General features: G+C 44.4%; 1 protein-coding gene across 1 annotated transcript in view; it reads left to right on the plus strand.

Moving 5' to 3' along the window:
* The first annotated feature begins 462 nt into the window (after positions 1-462).
* NRG3 (neuregulin 3) overlaps positions 463-19,637 on the plus strand; it is an 830,553-nt gene continuing 811,378 nt past the window's right edge. The window contains exon 1 of the mRNA XM_060769009.2: positions 463-2,165. Coding sequence (XP_060624992.2) covers positions 1,448-2,165 — 718 coding nt within the window. The 5' untranslated portion in view covers positions 463-1,447. The remainder of the gene's footprint in view (positions 2,166-19,637) is intronic.

The following is a 19,637-nucleotide window of genomic DNA, read 5'->3' on the forward strand; positions in this document are numbered from 1 at the left end:
TCTGCAAGGAAGCCACCTCCTCTGCAAGGAAGCCACCTCCTTGCGGAGCCATCCTCATCCCCTTTCCACGCACTGCAAGAGAAAAACACTCAAAAAGGCATTAAAGGAGGGGAGAAGGACTAGTGGTACTACCTCTGAGGATGCTTGCCATAGATGCAGGCGAAACGTCAGGAGAAAATGCCTCTGGAACATGGCCATATAGCCCGAAAAAACCCACAAGAACCTAATGATAGGTCCTTTTCGTCTTCGTGATCCTGAAGCTTCTGGAAAGCCGCTCGGGTGGGAAGCAACTCCACGCCAAGACCCCTTCTCGCGGGAGCTGGAGGAGAAACAGGGGAAGCTTCGGGAAGAAGTCCTCCCATCGGAGAAGGAAAAAAGAAAAGCATCCACCCTTCGGGGTGAAGAACAGGGAGGCGGCTTCCTTGCAGAGCCATCCTCATCCCTTGCAAGAGAAAAACACTCAAAAAGGCATTAAAGGAGGGGAGAAGGACTGGTACCCTCGCTTTGCCTCGCCTTGCTTTGGTACCATCATCATTCCCCATCGTGTTCTCCTCCTCTTCCCGGACAATAGACGCCTCTTCTTCTCAAGGCAACCCCTCCCTCTTCTCAAGGCAACACTGAGCACCCCCTTTTCCTCCTTCTTTCCTCCTCTTTGCCGGCAGTAGGTCTTCCTTTCCGCTTCTCCTCTTTCTCTCTCAATCTCTCTCTCTTTCTGCCTCCGGATTGGTCCCTGCGCTGTCCAAGGGTTGGCTGCAGGGCTGCTGAATAACAGGTGCAGAGAGAGAGAGAGAAAGAGAGAGAGAAATATAGCAGGAGGGAGGGGAAGAAGAAAGAGGAGGAGGGAGAGAAGGAGGGAGGGAGAGAGGAGGAGGAGAGCCCAGCAGCCGAGGAATGTTGCTCCATCCTCCCGCCGCCGTTTGTGGGGGACAACAGGGGTGCACCACCCCAAATCCGACCCGGGAGGAGATTGCAATGTGATTTCCCCCCCCCCTTTTTTCCCATTTTTCCCCATTCCGAATGCGGAAGAGGAGAGGAGGGGGAGAAAAAGAGAGAGATTGAAGGGAAGAGGAGAGGAGGCGGCTTCGTCGTCCGAGGAGGCGGCTTCGTTGGATTCTCTTCTACTTCTTCTTCTTCTCTGCTTCTAGATCTATTTTTGGGCTTTTTTGGGAAGAGCTGCACAAGGAGGATGGTATTTTGTGCCTCTTTTTTGGATGTCTCTGCCTCAATTGACGAGGAATGGGTCTCTTTGGGTTGTTTGAGCTGATTCAGCAGCGGCGGCAGGAAAAGGGAGGCTCTGATGCCGCGGGGAGGTGGGGGGAGATGTCCTTTTGGTAACTGACGCCTAGGTGTGGGTCGTCCTCGGTGTGGGTCGTCCTCTTCCTCGGACCCCCACCCCCCCAATGCCTGTGTTGCCCCCCGGGGGAGGCTGCGGGGCGCCCCTAGGAGGATGAGCGAAGGGGTCGCCTCCGCCGCCTCGCCGCCAAGTGCCGCAGCCTCTGCTGCCGAGGGCGGCGATGGCGGCCCCGATCCTCCTCCTCCTCCTCTTCCTCCGGCTGGTCGGGAGCTACGCTGCAGCGACTGCATCGTCTGGAACCGGCAGCAGACCTGGCTCTGCGTGGTGCCCCTCTTCATCGGCTTCGTGGGCTTAGGGTTGAGCCTCATGCTCCTCAAGTGGATCGTCGTGGGCTCCGTCAAGGAGTACGTCCCCACCGAGCTCATGGATTCCAAAGGCATCGAGCAGGACCCCTTCTTCCTCTCCAAACAGCCCACGACGCCGCCTAAAAGCGTCCAGCCGTCCGCCACGTCGAGGACGCCGAACAGGATCGGAACCCGCATTACCACCTTGCCCACGCGGCTGCCTGGCACGCGGGGACCCATCCGGGCCGGCACCCCGCGCTCCACAACGACGACAACGCGGCGGCACACTGTGGCGCCCCCTTTCTTCTCAAGCACCACCACAGCCACCACTCTCTTCGCCTCTTCTTCCCTCCCCACGAGCCCTCCACCCGCACCCTTCTGGCCTACTGCGGCATACACTACCTCCTCCTACAAGACCTATCTCCAGGACTCCGCGCCCTCCTGGACCTTATCGCCCTTCCAAGAGGGCAGCACCACTACTACCACCACCACCGTCCCGCCCGAGGCCAACACCAGCCCCAAATACCGTGAGTGCACCCCAAACTTGGTCTCAGACATGGAGGGGGAGAGTGGTATTTATTGGCGCCTCTTTGGCTTGTTGGTTTTCATTTCTGATCGTGTTTGGACGGCATCACTGTGCGTTGTTCAGCCTGAGGCATTGGATGTTTGCCTCCATATGGTTTTTAGTGTGTTGTCATCCGCCCTGAGTCCCTTTAGGCAGTGGTTCTCAACCTGGGGTCCCCAGATGTTTTGGCCTCCTAACAGCTGGGATTTCTGGGAGTTGTAGATCAAAAACATCTGAGGACCCCAGGTTGAGAACCACTGCTTTAGGGAGATGGGTTGGAATATAATTATTTATTAGGCGATCCTTCCTTGGACGAGTAAGATGGGTTTCCTTGTGGATTCGTAGGTGGCTGTGGAGCCCTATTCTTGACCCGCATTTTCTCCCACAGAGAAGGCACTGGTTTCCAGGTGGAAGGCGGTCCCGGACGCGCCTCCCTCCTGGCACGTTTCGCTCTTTCACCCTCCACTTGCGCCTCCTCGAATTCTGCAGCACTGCTGGTTACAGCTGACCTCCAGCTGGAGCACTCAAGGGCTTCCCAGTTCTCAGTGTCTATGCCATCTCCCCGTAGGTGACTGTGGAATCCTATTCTTGATCTGCATCTTCTCCCACAGTGAAGGCATTGGTTTCCAGGTGGAAGGCGGTCCTGGACTCACCTTCCTCCTGGCACGTTTCTCTCTTTCACCCTCCACTTGCGCCTCCTCGAATTCTGCAGCACTGCTGGTCACAGCTGACCTCCAGTTGGAGCACTCAAGGGCTTCCCAGTTCTCAGTGTCTATGCCAGAGATTTTAAGGTTGGCTTTGAGCCCATCTTTAAATCTCTTCCTGTCCACCAATATTCCGTTTTCCGTTCTTGAGTTTGGAGTAGAGCAACTGCTTTGGGAGACGGTGGTCAGGCATCCGGACAATGTGGCTGACCCAGCGGAGTTGATGTTGGAGGACCATCGCTTCAATGCTGGTGGTCCTTGCCTCCTCCAGCACACTGACGTTTGTCCGCTTGTCTTCCCAAGAGATTTGCAGGATTCTCCGGAGGCAGCGCTGATGGAATCGTTCTAGGAGTTGCATGTGACTTCTGTAGACAGTCCACGTCTCACAGGCATAGAGCAGGGTTGGGAGGACAATAGCTTTATAGACAAGCACCTTGGTCTCCCTACGGATGTCCCGGTCCTCAAACACTCTCTGCTTCATTCTGAAAAATGCTGCACTTGCAGAGCTCAGGTGGTGGAATATAAATAAAGCCATTAAATGCTAATCAAGGTGGTCAGCTGAAACATTCACACCTAGCTCCAGCAGACAAGAGTCCTTTGTCCCATCACTGTGAGTTTTGCAGGCTGAGGCATTGGATGTTTGCCTCCATGTGTTTGTTAGATGGGTTGGAATATAAATAAAGCCATTAAATGCTAATCGAGGTGGTCAGTTGAAACATTCATACCTAGCTCCAGCAGACAAGAGTCCTTTGTCCCACCCTGGTCATTCCACAGATATATAAACCCATTTTCCTACTTCCAACAGACCTCACTACCTCTGAGGATGCTTGCCATAGATGCAGGCGAAACGGCAGGAGAAAATGCCTCTAGAACATGGTCATATAGGCCGGAAAAACCTACAACAACCCAGTGATTCCGGCCATGAATGCCTTCGACAATATAAATAGAGTATTTGAAAGGTAAAGGTTTCCCCAGACCTTAAGTCTTGTTGTGACCAACTCTAGTTGTGTTCATCTCCATTTCTAAGCCGGCATTGTCCATAGACACCTCCAAGGTCATGTGGCCAGCATAACTGCAGGAAGCGCCATAATAATAATAATAATAATCATAATAATCTTTATTTATACCCCTCCACCATCTTCTTAGGCAATCCCTCATTGGACGAATAGGATAGCCTTTCAGGGTCAGTATTCTAGGTGACTGTGGAGCCCTATTCTTGACCCGCACCTTCTCCCACGGTGAAGGCATTGGTTTCCAGGTGGAAGGAGGTCCCGGACGTGCCTTCCTCCTGGCACGTTTCTCTCTTTCACCCTCCACTCCTGCCTCCTCGAATTCTACAGCACTGCTGGTCACAGCTGACCTCCAGCTGGAATGCTCAAGGGCCAGGGCTTCCCAGTTCTCAGTGTCTATGCCATCTCCCCAATGGGGACTCAGGGCGGCTAACATGAGGCCAAGCCCAGAAGCAATACAATGAAGTAAAAGGCAAAGCAACAGAAAATACATAATGCAACAAAAGAAAATAGACAGTGCACAATAACACAATCAAATCAATCACACAGGGTGGGCCAGATGTGCAAGATAAAATGATAAAAACATTAAAACCCTGGATGAGATAGGAAATAGAAAAAGTGTATTTATAAAGGAGGAGTCCTGACAGAAGCAATACCTATTGATCTACTCACATTTGCATGCTTCCAAACTGCTAGGTTGGCAGGAGCTGGGCTATCAGCGGGATCTCACTCTGCTCCCAGGATTCTAACCTCTAACCTTTCAGTCAGCAAGTTCAGCAGCTCAACAGTTTAACACACTGTACCACCAGGAGGACCATAATAAAGTAATAATAATAATAATAATAATAAGTATTTAGTATTTACTTATAATAAGTATTAATAAGTATTATAATAAGTATTAAGTTATACATATAATATGTCGCAGTACAACTGGGTGCAGTACCTAAAGACCTTGGCCTGCACTTAAACACAATCAGCGCTGACAAAATTACCATCTGCCAGCTGCAGAAGGCCACCTTACTGGGATCTGCATGCATTATTAGTCGATACATCACACAGTCCTAGAGACTTGGGATGTGACTGATGTGTGATCCAATACAACAGCCAGCAGAGTGTCTGTTATGGACTCATCTTGTTGTGTTTCTAATAATAATAATAATAATAATAATAATAATAAGTTTCAAGTAATACTTATTATAATACTTATTAATACTTATTATAAGTATTAAGTTATACATATAACAAGTCCCAGTGGTGATTGGCACACTGGGTGCAGTGCCTAAAGACCTTGGCCTGCACTTAAACACAATCAGCGCTGACTAAATTACCATCTGCCAGCTGCAGAAGGCCACCTTACTGGGATCTGCACACATTATTCGCCAATACATCACACAGGCCTAGACACTTGGGAAGTGTCCAACGTGTGATCCAATACTACAACTAGCAGAGTGTCTGCTGTGGACTCATCTTGTTGTGTTTCAAATAATAATAAGATTATTATTATTTGAAACACAAAAGGATGAGTCCACAGCAGACGTTCTGCTGGCTTTTGAATTATTATTATTATTATTATTATTATTATTATTATTATTATTATATACCCAACAAGATTAGTACACAACAAACAAGAGCACTATGCTGCCTTTTGTATTTGATCTCACACCTTGGACGCTTCCTTATTATTATTATTATTATTATTATTATTATTATTATTATGGCCATACAGACATAGAGCAACCCACTCTTCTGATCCCTTTATCTCCCCACTTTACCCAACCATGTCCTCTTGGTTGAAGTTCTCTGGTTGCTGCCCATTTCTGTTTCTCCCTTCCCTCCCTTCCCTTCTCTCTCTCTTGGTGATAATGGAGATGCAACCCTCCTAGCAGCCACTGGAGGTGGAGTTCATTCAGGAGAGAAGAAAGAGAGAGGCACCAACACACTCTGCAAGAGAAGAAAGAGAGAGGCACCAACCTACTTTCCCAGAGAAGAGAGATAGAGAGAGACTCCAACCCATTCCCCAGTGAAGAAAGAGAGAGGCACCAACCTAGTCTTCCTGAGAAGAGAGAGAGAGAAAGAGGCACCAACCCACTTCCCAGAGAAGAGAGAAGGAGACACTAATCTATTCCCCCAGTGTAGAAAGGGAGAGAGGGGGGCACCAACCCACTCCCCCCAGAGAAGAAGGGGGGGAGGCAACAACCTACTCCCCCAGAAAAAAGGAAGAGGGACCAACCCAGTCCTCCTCTTCTGCTTTGTCTGAATCCCATAATGATACTTTTAATGAGACCAAACGAGGCAGAGGAATGTGTTGCTGTGCCTTTTGTGGGTTGTATGGCCATGTTCCAGTAGCATTCTCTCCTGATGTTTCATCTGCATCTGAGGTTTGTTCAGATGTCTGTGGGAATGAGGCCATGTATCAGGTGGAAAGGGAGGCTGCCTGGTCTTAAATAAGACATAAATAGTTTGTTGTGCAAGCCCAAGGCCATGACACAAAAGGGACAGGGACAAGGTGTGCAGAATAGTACCCTTCAAAGCCAACAGGAAGCAAAAGGTAACAAACAAAGGCCGGCACCATGCTCACACAAAGAGCAAAAACAATGTGAATTACGGATAGGGTGCTGTGTGGTTATCCCAGCTGTATTACCAGTGTGTTCTATCAGCATTTTCTCCTGAGGTTTTCCCTGCATCTGTCTGGCATCTTCAGAGGAATTATGGATAGTTACAGAGACAGAGACATCATTGGGGAGGGGCCTAGTATTCTTAAAAGGTGCCTGAGCTCTGTGGGTCTTGAAGGAGGCCGAGCAAGCTGACCTTGAAGTGTCTGTGGCTTTGGGGAAAGTTCAGCACTGGAGAGAAGTGGTGCCCTGTGTACGCATTGGAGCCTTGTGTTGTAACCGTGATGGTTGTCTTCCCTGCATCCCTTCCCATAGGAGCTGCCTCTTTTGACCCATACACTTTGAATCATGAGCCTTCCTCCCCTTTCAAAAGGAAGGAGGAGAGCAACCCGCCCTAGAGTATCTTTGCCTCAGTGTTGGGAAATCGGTCTTTTCTCTCTTCCTCCAGCCTCATCAAAGGGAGGGCATTGATGGAGAGATCATATTCCTAGGAATGTAGGTGGATGGGTGGGGATATGTAGGGAGGGGCAAGCTGTATCTATCACTGATTCAGGGAGCTGTATCTGTCACTGATGCTCCCCCTTCCCAGCCTCTTTACAGCTCCCCCTTTTATTCTCTCTCTCATTTGAAAATGAGTTGGATTGAGTACAAGCTCAGCTGAAGGTTATCTAGGACAAACATCATCTCTCTGCTTGTGCTAAGCCAACTTCTGGGATGCTGCTATTTAAGGGACTGCGCGTATGTCTGTGTGGAGAGGCATTGTGTGGTTGCAGCTTGGTTGCCTCCCCCACCCACCCCTCCTTCTTGGATACAAAGCAGGGAGCTGCTTTCCTCACTTTGGGGGATGCAAATCCCTTTCAGTGGTGCCATCTGAAGCAATTGCCTTGCCCTGCGCCTCCTCCCTTCTGTGCGCTGATCTGTTGGCTTTGCGGATTGAAGTCCTCTGTTCTTTCCCTTTCTGTCTTTACTGCTCCTAACATGGGATGAAGAAGGATTCCTAGAAGCTGGAGGATGGTGCGATGTGGGGGAAGGAGACAAAAGGGTTGGAGGGTGAGCGGTGGGGAAAATGTGGGCACCAACCTGGTTAGAAAAGGACAGTGCAGGTCAGTACAGCATCAGTGTTGGTGAGCAAGAAGAGGTGATTTTTCAGAAAACCTATAAGATGCCATTGATATATATCCTTCTAATGTCATCAAGGGGAAATGGGTAATCCTCCCTATGTAGCATGGTGGCAATGTGCTAACACCTTTCCCATTCCCTCTCAGCCTGTTGGATTCTCCCCCTATGCCCCATTTTACACCCATTCCTTTGTTTTTAAAGATCTTTTGGGTTGGAAATCTCTTAAAGGTCTTTTGGAACAGCAATCTGGTCATTTCCCTGCTGTTTTGTATGCCCCTCACATGCTGTGACCAAGGAAGGTGGGCAGATGATGTTGTAAAATGTGGAGATTTTGCAATACCTGCAACAGCAGCCCATTTCTCTCTCCTGTTTTCATCTGATCTCTCATTCTCCCTCTCTCTCGCACGCACAACAATAAAAAAGGATGAGAAATCTGCCATGATTTCCTAATCTCCCACTATTTTATTTCTACTTTATTTATCCCACCTTTCTCCCTGACATCAAGAATTCTTAGATTATAAAAACTGCTTAATTCATGATTGTTATCTGACTGGTTTTGCTTCACACCCTTCCCAATTCATTCCATCTTTCCAACTCCCGTCCTCCCTTTCCTCCTTCGCATGCACACGCCATGACATATGTGTGAAAATGGACTTTTTATAGTCGAAGGCAATCCTTGCTCCAGACCTTGCAAATAAAACTACTTCAATCAAAGGTTACATCAGGATGTTCCCTCCCTCGCCTCTGTCACTTCCAACTCCCCACCCCGGCTTTGCTGAAACACAAAATACATGAAGTGCAAATCCACCCGAAATTGACCCTGTTTGAGCACATTGATAGCCTGTGATTATCATTAACAGGAGATTAAATAGATTACATAAAAAAGGATTGGCATTTATAGGGCATGTGGAATTCCTCTCACTCACGCCCCACCCAACGGCCAAGCTGCACAATTTTCTGATACAGATAATCTTTCGATCTGGTTACAGTCAGAACAGAGCAAAAGAGAGATTGTCATCTTTTCTTTCTGGGTGAATGACAGGGGGGTGCTCAACCTCCTGACCTGAGACTGGCATCTCCAGCTTGCTTTGATCTTTGGTACCGTTATTTTTAAAGCTCTTTGTAGGAAAGAGCAGGGACATCAAAAGGAATAAATGTGTTGAAAATCCTTTCTGGTTACCAGCTGCAGCTGCCTGTTTCTGCTCATCCAGTGATTCTTGCTATTTTTTTTAAAGACCAATAAAGAAAAGCAATTTCAGCAATACTGAATTAATATGAATATGACATTGGCTGGATGCACTGTCTAAGCAGGTTCCTGTATCATCATCCAGACTGGGAAAACACACGTATAAAGGAGAAAAATCTTTCTTCTCAGCGAGAGATCTGCAAAGTGGCAGAGCTCATTATGTGTAGCAGGATCCTTAGGACTTCAACAGTTACAGATATTCTTTTGGAAGCCATGATAGTCCAAGTGGAATAAAATTATCAGAGGTTTTGAAATGTGGACAGGCATAATTTATCTCTATCTTTTTCTTTGTTGAAGGAATTTGTTATAGTCCGTGTAAAATGATGTTTTTTTTTATTTACCATATTTATCTATCTTTTTCTTTGTTGGAGGGATTTGATATAGTCCATGTAAAGTGATGTTTATTTACTTACCATATTTGAACCCCGCCCTTCTCACCCCAGAGGGTACTCAAGGCAGCCTTGAAACAGGCAGCAATTTGGTGCCATAAACACACACACAGACACACACAGACACACACACAAATAAACAATTATAATTAAAGCATGAATTATTAAAACATCAATTAAAACCACACCATCCAAATCGTAATCTAGGGCCATTCCATTTCAATCACATTGATTTGTGGTCAGTTATTTCACTGCTCCAGATGCTTGTCAAAAGCTAGGTCTCAAAGCCATGACTTAAGTTTTTTTCCCCTGAAGGTCAGGAGAGAAGAGACTGGTCTGATTTCATAGGGGAGGGAGTTCCATAGATGAGGGGCCATCACTGAGAAGGCCCTGTTTCTCATCCCCACCAGCTGTGCCTGTGAAGGAGGTGGAATTGAAATCAGGACCTCCCCGAACAATCTTAACCTCTGAGATGTCTGAGACTTTAACTAGTATTTTGAAGAGGGCAGAGGTGGCCCTAGGTAATTTTCAATGGTAAGCAAACAGTATTTTGGTGCCCCCCCCCCCCCAACCAATCACTGATACATATTTTCTGTTTGTTGTGGGAGTTATGTGTGCCATATTTGGTTCAGTTCCATCATTGGTGGAGTTCAGAATGCTCTTTGATTGTAGGTGAACTATACATCCCAGTAACTACAACTCACACATGTCAAGGTCTATTTTCCCCCAAGAGCACCTCAAGAGCACCCCTGGGCAAAATCAACTATACTGCAAATGCTTACTTTGCATAATGGGTTGAGCTGCCCCTGGAAGAGGGGTTATTCTTAAGTGAGCTTGCCCACTGGAAAACTATTTCATTGTACACAGGAGTGGGGAATATTTGATCTTCCCAATATTTTGGATTTCAGCTCTGAAACACCCAGGCATACTAAGGAACTGAAGAAGCAGTATTCTAAAACATCTGGAAGGCTAAAAGTTGCCTATCTCTGTCTAACAATGGTTCAATTAACAAAAAGCCCTTCAGTTAGAGGCTCCTGCATTTTGTCATTACAAGACACAATCAAGGTTTAGCAGGCCTCCCTGAAGATCATTCAAATCTCGTTGCCACTGTACAATTATAGTGGGATGATTCCACTTTAACTGACATGGCTGCACTCTGGAGTTCTAGGATCTCCACTTTAAGGGGGGAAATTGGGAATTACCAGCCAAAGAGGTGTACTGGCTCAAAACCTAGAAGTCCCAAGATTCCAGAGGATCCAACCATTGCAATGAAAGTGGAATCATATGGAAGAGCCACCAGAATTCTCTGGTAATACTGTTCTGTATCTCATAGACTGCAGCAGAGTTATCCAGACTGGGAAAGCTGTTACCATGAGGAGGGCAAAGAAATCTCTTTAGGTATATGTTGCGAGAACAGAGGACAGTGGATTCTTGTTTTCTGTAGGGCTGCATCCTTGTCCATGTATGTGATAACAGGCATTAACAGAACGACAGGAGGAAAGTGACCAGTGAATATAACCAAAAGTGCAGCAGTAGCTGCACTGGTGTTAGCAGTGATTTAGATGAGGACATACTATTTCACCCAAGCTCTTGCATTGTAAACAATTTTAATAATATTATCATCATGTTATCCTCTTCTGAGGCTTAGCAGGCCAGCAGTCTACGCAAAATAGATTCTTACTAGATTTCTGCTTAAAATCTCACACAATAATCTACATTCATCCATTGGATTCTACTGTTGGTACAAAGGAGTAGTGAAGGCATCTGACAGCAATGTTTACAGCTTCTGAACTAGTAGAAGCCATCTACTGATGCATTGACAGTTTAAACATTTCTGATGCTTGTTTTAAATATATGGGGAATGCTGGCCCAAAATGCTGAACTGCATGAAGTAAAGGATGAGATGGTGCCTTCCCATTCCCATCCCAAAAAATTCTACATGCAAAAGCTGAACAAGTTAAAATTAAATCAATACAGAAAATGGGGCAGTGTTCCCCAATACATCTTGGAAGTGGAGGAGAGTTTAGAGCAGTGGGTCCCCAGATGTTTTGACCTTCAGCTCCTAGAAATCCTAACAACTGGTAAACTCTGGCTGGGGTTTCTGGGAGTTGTAGGCCAAAACAGGTTGAGAACCACTGGTTTAGAGAGCGCTGATAAGACCATGTGGAATATGCAGCTGTGTTTACTTTGCACCCTTCCACATCTGTCACCAGATTTAGCTGTCTCATCATGCTTCTATTAGGCCAAATCATTCTGTGAAGGGAAGTCTATGAGACTGAAAATATGCTCTGCCTGTAGAAATTACTATTTATGGCACTAGAAAGCAGTATAGTCCGACAGGAAAGGTTCTGATGTGTTTTTATACTCCGTATCACAGAAGGAGAGATAACTGAAAATACAGAATTTGTATGTTTGACAATAACTAGCCAAGCAATGGAGATGGTGAATGACTCCTGTTTCATAGAAATCAACCGATGGAAAAGGAGGGTTCATACCACCCCTTCAAACCTTCTCCTATATTTTTAAATATGCAGATATGCTCTTCAAGGAATAAAAACATCATTCCTGTCAGACGATTAATCAATATGTTTTGCTTCAAATTCAAAACTTGAAGATGGCCCGGAAGCTCCAGCTAGTCCAGCGCGTGGCAGCCATGTTACTAACAGGAGCGGGACGCAGGGAGCACACAACGCCCTTGTTGTCCCAGCTTCACTGGCTGCCGATCTGCTACCGGGCCCAATTCAAGGTGCTGGTGTTGGCCTACAAAGCCCTAAACAGTTCCGGCCCAAAATACCGCATCTCGGCCTATGAGCCCACGAGGACATTGAGATCGTCTGGGGAGGCCCTTCTCTTGATCCCACCTGCCTCACAGGCACGCCTGGCGGGGACGAGGGATAGGGCCTTCTCGGTGGTGGCCCCCCGGCTGTGGAACACCCTCCCTGTAGACATCAGACAGGCGCCCTCCCTTATGACATTCCGCAAGAGCCTAAAGACGTGGTTGTTTGAGAAGGCGTTTGACTAAGTGCGACAACAAATTGGCAATGATGAGTGGAACGGAATATGGATAACGAGATTGGATTGTGATTCTATGATGAGATGTCGTGAATGATTTAGAGTAATGGTATTATTAATAGTGATGTTGTTATTGTTGTTTATGATATTGCTTTTATTGTAAATTGTCTTTTTATATGTTGTACACCGCCGTGAGTCGCCCTAGGGCTGAGAACGGCGGTCAACAAATGCAGTAAATAAAATAAAATAAATAAATAAATAAATAAACATTGATTTGAAGCAACCCTTCTGACCAGTCCCGTAGTCACCATGTTCAATAAATTTCTCTGCATTTCTTGAGACAAGTGATGAGCAGCAGTCAATTTTCCAAATTCATGTCTGGATTATTTTGTTGAACTGTTGTCTACTTTCAGTTGACTGTAATATTGCTTGCGGTTGATATAATGTACTATTTAATCTGGTAATAATACAGTTTTGATCAGACACAAACAAAACAGTCGATCAACCAAGGAAAATAAGTGGTTGTTTGCTTTAATTTTCCTCCCCTTCAGTATATTTGGTTCTACAGAGACATTGTTGTTATGTAAAGCTGAAATATTATACATACACAAGGTCTTTTGCAATAATTTATCAACATAGCAAAACAGCTTCTTTTTGCACAAACGTATGGCCTAGAGAGAAACAAAGAGCAGCGAGTGCTGTTTCACACAATGTAGAAGAGCCAACACAGAATGATGTTCCAGAAAGTGTAATCAATACCCTTTTATGAAATGTAACAGCAAGCTCTTTCTGTGAGCATGAGCTGCTACCCAGGGTAGCTTTAATTTCCCTTTAGTTCACATTCAGAAATATAATGCTTACTTACTGTGATCAATAATGTGCAACTAGTAAATACCCGTCATTATGATGAGAAGAGAGTGTGCGGAAAGAGGACTGACACACTACAGAATCCCAGTGGGTGGTTTGTAGAGGACTCTCACACACATACACACAAAAGTTCACCCACTTACAGGATTCCTGTCAGTGCATGTTGAGATGGAGGACCCACATGAAATGATTTACCACTAGTACCATATATCTACTAGGAATAAAGAGTAAATAACTCTTCCATTTATTTGATGGGGAAGTATAAAGGTACCTTTAGAAGCATCACTGATGTGGGTGAAAATAACACTTGGCTTTTGGACTGGGAAAGCTGATTTATTTATCATGTCATCAGCAACCATACCATTGTATTACATTTCTAACAGAACAAAACAAATATACAGATTAAAAAAACACATAGATTTTGCAAACTTGGTAGTTGGTTAAATGTCCTTTGACCGGTATCTGGCCACTTGGAGTGCCTCTGGTGTTGCCGCAAGAAGGTCCTCCATTGTGCATGTGGCAGGGCTCAGGGTGCATTGCAGAAGGTGGTCTGTGGTTTGTTCTTCTCTGCACTCGCAAGTCGAGGATTCCACCCTGTAGCCCCATTTCTTAAGATTGGCTCTGCATCTCATGGCGCTAGAGCGCAGTCTGTTCAATGCCTTCCAAGTCGCCCAGTCTTCTGTGTGCCCAGGGGGAGTCTCTCATTTGGTATCATCCACGGATTGAGGTGCTGGGTTTGGGCCTGCCACTTTTGGACTCTCGCTTGCTGACGTGTTCCAGCGAGTGTCTCTGTAGATCTAAGAAAACTATGTCTTGATTTAAGTCGTTGACGTGCTGGCTGATACCCAAACAGGGAATGAGCTGGAGATGTCTCTGCCTTGGTCCTTTCACTATTGGCTGCTACTTCCCGGCGGATGTCAGGTGGTGCAATACCGGCTAAGCAGTGTAAATTCTCCAGTGGTGTGGAGCGCAGACACCCTGTGATAATGCGGCATGTCTCATTAAGAGCCACATCTACTGTTTTAGTGCGGTGAGATGTGTTCCACACTGGGCATGATGTTTCAGGGACAGAGATTTAGTTTTTCCTCCTGCCAAATGTGTTCTACCAGGACTCAAGATAGCCACCATTTCCCTAACCCTAACCCTATCCCTTTGTCAGTGTACTCTTGTTTGTTGTTCCAGTTTCTTGGTAACAACAGAATGTATGATGGAATATTTGAAATATTTATGTGTGATGTCACAACTGGACTTTGAAAAGCACTGGCAAGACAGAATATTGAAACTTGAATACTTTCTTTATAAGCAGCAACAGCAATGTCTTTCAAAAAGCTGTGTGAAGGATTAGACAAGAGGGTCAAGGATGTGGTTAATGTTTCCTTACAATAGATCAGGATTACAACATGTCTAAAAGAGGTAGCTCTAAGGCCACTGTTTTAAAAGGCACCCCAGATTCCCACACTACTGGATAATTATCAGCCAGTCCCCAACATTCAATCTCTGGACAAGTTACTGAAGTTTATTTAGGCCGATCTTCAGAGACTCTGCGGTGAGACCCATTTTAATTTGGCTTCAAACCTCTTTACCAGAACTGTGTATTCCTAATGGTTCTTTGACATTGGGCTTTGGATAACATTGGGCATGGAATCTTTCTGTTTGGCAACAATGGAATAAGATTTGGAGGTACTGTTTATGTCTTATTAAGATTTGGGAAATTCCATTTTGATGTCTTATGCTCTGGAATTCTTTAGAGTTCTTTTCCAATGGCAATTTTTACATATATTTGAAAACACTTGGAGAGCTTATCCAAAGTGTTGGGTTTGGTGCTACTGTTACAGTGATGGTGCCATTTTTCCACCTAAAGGAAGCTGTTTCAGTTCTGAACAAGTATCAATATTGTGTTGGATAATACTGCATAAATTGAAGCTTCATCCTAGCAAGACAGAGATGTTTGTAGTCAATTGAAAAGGAAATCAAGGAACAGACTTCTATGTTGATTGAGATTACATTTCCTTTAAAGATCCAGGTTACCAGTTTGGATATACTTTTGGATTCAGCCGCCAATCTGAAAGCCCAATTTTCAGTGCTAGCATGAGCAAATGTGCTTAGTTAAAGTTAATGTCTTCACTGTGTCCATTTCTGATCTGATGATACTAAAACATGTATTTTGAATTATTGTAATATGTTCCATATAGGGCTGCCTTTGAAGAATATTGGAAAACTTTATTCTGCAGCAGACTGTTGCCTTAATGTGGTTATAGGAAGAACACAGCTTACATTATGATAGACCTATTTTGAGCACAGTTCAAAGAGCTGGTTATAAGCTGTAAATCTCCATATGCCATAAAAACCCCTTTCCAATTCAATTGAAACATCATTGAGCAATGTGTTGAGACTTTCATTGTATACAGACTCAATCCAGGACATTTGTTTCCTTAGACACTGTTCTACAGGACTTATTAAAATGTCCTGAAATTCCTGGCAGAAATCTTGTTACATATCTTGGTGGAGAGTTTTGCTTATTTATTTTGAAACCTTACAAACACTCTCTCACACACATATCACATTTTTTCCACCTATATAATTTAATAAATCAAACTATGAAATCCACAAAAATTTTGGACACACAGGGACATTGATTAGACGATGTCAACAAAAATGTACAGTAAAACTCCATTGTAAAAAAAACTACACACTTTCCATATTTCTGGATAAGATGCTACCCAACCAAACCATCAGACTATCTATGCCTGTACAGTTTAGTTTAAGTGACAATATCTCTCAAAGTTTTCAAGCATATTTTTCATTGGTAGAAAAAGACAGGTGTTCTGGGCAAGTAAAGTCCATATAGTGCCAATGTGGTTTGTTATAGCCAGCATAGGACAGTGGTTAGAATATTGGATCAAGACCTAGGAGACCTGATGCAATTCATAGGATTGCTGACAGTGAAGATGGGATAGAAGGAGGAGAGCCACGTATGCTACTCACAGTTTAGAACAGTGGTTCCTAACCTGTGGTCTATTGACCACCAGTGGTCCTTAAGAATGAAAATATGGTCTGCAGCCTCACCATTACTACACTGTTGCCTTGAAACCACGTGGCAATGAGAGCAAGTGGTCTTGCAAAACCCTCTTATAATGTCAAGGCATCAGGCATGTTGGGAGGCGAGAGGTTGACTACTCACAAAAGATTACTACTACCACATCAGCTCTCGGTTATTATATGTGGTTTTCTGTGGGTGAGCAGATGATGACTACTGGATGGCATATGTTCTGTATCAGAAGCAAGACCTGTTGTGGTCTATTCAATGCAATTTTCTGAATCAGCACACACACACACACACACACACAAAACAGATGGAATCTAAAGTTGACCAAAAACTGATTTGCAACCCTTTTGGTACTAATATTGGAGTGTGGTCCTTGGTAAAAGTGGTCCCTGGTCAAAAAAAAAGTTGGGAACCACTGTTTTAAAAAGTTAGATAAGTGTAACAAAATAAAATCAATGAATAAATAAAATGAAGATGTTAGGAATAAATGAGGAACACTTATATTCATTTAATTAACATTGTTGGTGGTGTTGGTGCTGCTATTCTTGTTAGTAAAAATAATAATAGTAATAATAATATAGCATTTTTAGTACATCTGAATCTTTGAATTTAGCAATTGAGAGCGACACACACACACAGAGAAAACCCCCTGTCCATGGTGCTACCAATGTAAAATGCATTAGGGAAAGAGAGAAAAATGAACAAGTAATGCTAGAAACATGAACCAGTTTGAGCATCACTTATCTGGAATTTTAAAATCCAAAATACTCCAAAATCCAAAGTGGTGAATATGGGTAGTTGAGCTATTAATAGTTTTGCTATTAGATAGTTCAGTACACACAAAATTTCTTTCATGCATAATATTATGAAAGATATGTATAAATGTATAAAGTGTATATGGCTTAGGCTTGGGTCCCATCTCCAAGATATCTCCTTGTGGCATATCTGTGCAAATACAAGTATTCCAGAATCCAAAAATAAAAGAAAAATCCCAAATCCAAAACATGTGCAAATGCCAGTATTTCTGATGAGGGATACTCAGCCTGTATTTCATAAATCAACAGATATATCAAGACTAGTTCAATGACTGAAACTTGTTGAAATATATACACATGATCCTTTATTTATTTATTTATTTACATCGTTTCTACCCCGTCCTTCTCACCCCCGAAGGGGGACTCAGGGCGGCTTACATGGGCAACAATTCAATGCCATAATATCAATTTAACAACACAAAATCAAATACATAGAAAATTAACGATGACATTAATTAAAATCACATACTCATATACTAGCATAGTCGCCTAATCAGAATCACATATCCATTTCCAATTGTCATAATCCTGTGGTCCGGTTCAGTGTCTAAGTGCTGCTATGTCCACTAGCCGAAAGCCTGGCTCCAAAACCATGACTTTAGTTTTTTTCTAAAAGTGAGGAGGGAGGGCGCTGATCTAATCTCACTGGGGAGTGAATTCCACAAGTGGGGAGCCACCACTGAGAAGGCCCTGTCCCTCGTCCCCACCAGATGCATTTGTGACGCCGGTGGGACCAAGAGCAGGCGCTCCCCAGTAGATCTTAAATTATGAGGTGGAACGTAGAGAGAGATACGTTCAGATACGTAAGCTGGGTTGGAGCCGTATAGGGTTTTATAGGCCAAGACCAGCACTTTGAATTGTGGTTGGAGGTGGACTGGCAACCAGTGGAGCTGACACAGCAGGGGGTGGTATGCTCCCTGTATGGCGCTCCAATGTGTAATCTGGCTGCTGCCCGTTGGACTAGTTGAAGTCTCCGAACAGTCTTCAAAGGCAACCCCACGTAGAGTGTGTTGCAGTAATCTATTCGGGGTGTAACCAGAGCGTGGACCACCATGGCCAAGTCAGACTTCCCAAGGTACGGGCGCAGCTGGCACACAAGCTTTAACTGTGCAAAAGCTCCCCTGGCCACCGCCGAGACCTGAGGTTCCAGGCTCAGCTGAATTAAATCTTGATATTACTCTGCAGGGGATTTGGTACATCAGAGTTAAAATAACAAGGAATAATCTATTTATCATTTTTGCTTAAAGAGAAAAGTACTCTCTGTGTGGTTGTATGTGTGGAATGTGGAGTTCAGAGAAAGCTAGATTCCTCTGAAATGTATATAGGACTGCATCCTAGGCGGTTAAACATTTATCCAGAACTAGTAACAGCCTCCTTTGTCTGATGATAAAGCTGTCCCCCTGGTTCTCACTGGCTGGGAAATAATTTGCTCTACCAGAAGTCAGGGAAGAAGCCATTGTTCATCACTAGAATACATGTATATAACTTTTTTTGTTTCATCTGCCATGTGGTCTCCTTAAATAAAATGGGGGAAGGAAATAGAGATGAGACGTAGTTCTTCCTGTGAATGTGTGCACTCAGAACAGACAACCCTGAGCTAGATGAACAGTTAATCTGAGTTGGCATAAGACAGCTTTCTTTGAACAACGGCACTAGAATAAAAGTTGTAATAGCTACAAAAAGCAATCACAGTTCCTCCACTGTGTTGTCCCTGCCGTTGCTTTCCTCCCATTGCTGCTGCATGTCCCTTTGCAGCAGAACAGTTCTGGCTAAACAAAAGGTTTGGTATTGCTCTGGGTTTAAATGTCTAGTTCTGAAGGACTCAGACTCAGAAATTATGGATGGAGTATCCTGGAAGATCACATACACGCATTTAGTATCGGCTGTTAGTCCCCCTGACTAACAAGCTGAACAAATCCCTCTGGACTCTCTAGCATTGTGCCAAACCAGAAAGGGGTGGTTCCCTTCCTTCTCTGGCTTCCTATGAATAAGGAAGAGGTTCCAGAGATCTGCTGCCTTGAAGTCCCCAAAAAATAGACCCCTACCATCTCTGGTTGCAATGAATTATTATTATTTATTACATGTACATAACATCACAGCACACATGCATATTAGGTCCAAGAGTCTGGTATTCATCTCTGAATAACAGGCACTTCCCAAGAGCGTGGGATATTTATTTCTTTATTTACTATATTTCCACCTCACTCTAGGATATTTGTAGAATGTGTGCAGTTTTGAGAAGTGCTGTCTTCTGTAGCATGTGGATTGATGTTCTGCCCAAATTAAGTCTTTTCAAGTGCTTTTCGAGGTTTCTTGGAATGCCTCCAAGCATACCAACCAGTATTTGTACCTCTGTTGTTCTCTTTTGCCACAGTCGTCCAATTTCAATTTGTAAGTCCTTGTATTTCATGATCTATTCCAACTTTTTGTCCTATACTCTACTGTCTCCTGGTACTACAATGTCTATAATGAAACCATGTTTCTTTTCCCCCACCACTGTTATATCTGGTGTGTTATATGGCATGTGTTTATCTGTTTGGATTCTAAAATCCGAGAGTATTTTTTTGTGGGGTTTTTTCTGGCTAGTGATTATACTAGGTTTAACTGCAGGATA

The sequence above is a fragment of the Anolis sagrei genome, chromosome 3 (genome assembly GCF_037176765.1).
Source record: "Anolis sagrei isolate rAnoSag1 chromosome 3, rAnoSag1.mat, whole genome shotgun sequence".
In the NCBI taxonomy this organism is placed as follows: domain Eukaryota; kingdom Metazoa; phylum Chordata; class Lepidosauria; order Squamata; family Dactyloidae; genus Anolis; species Anolis sagrei.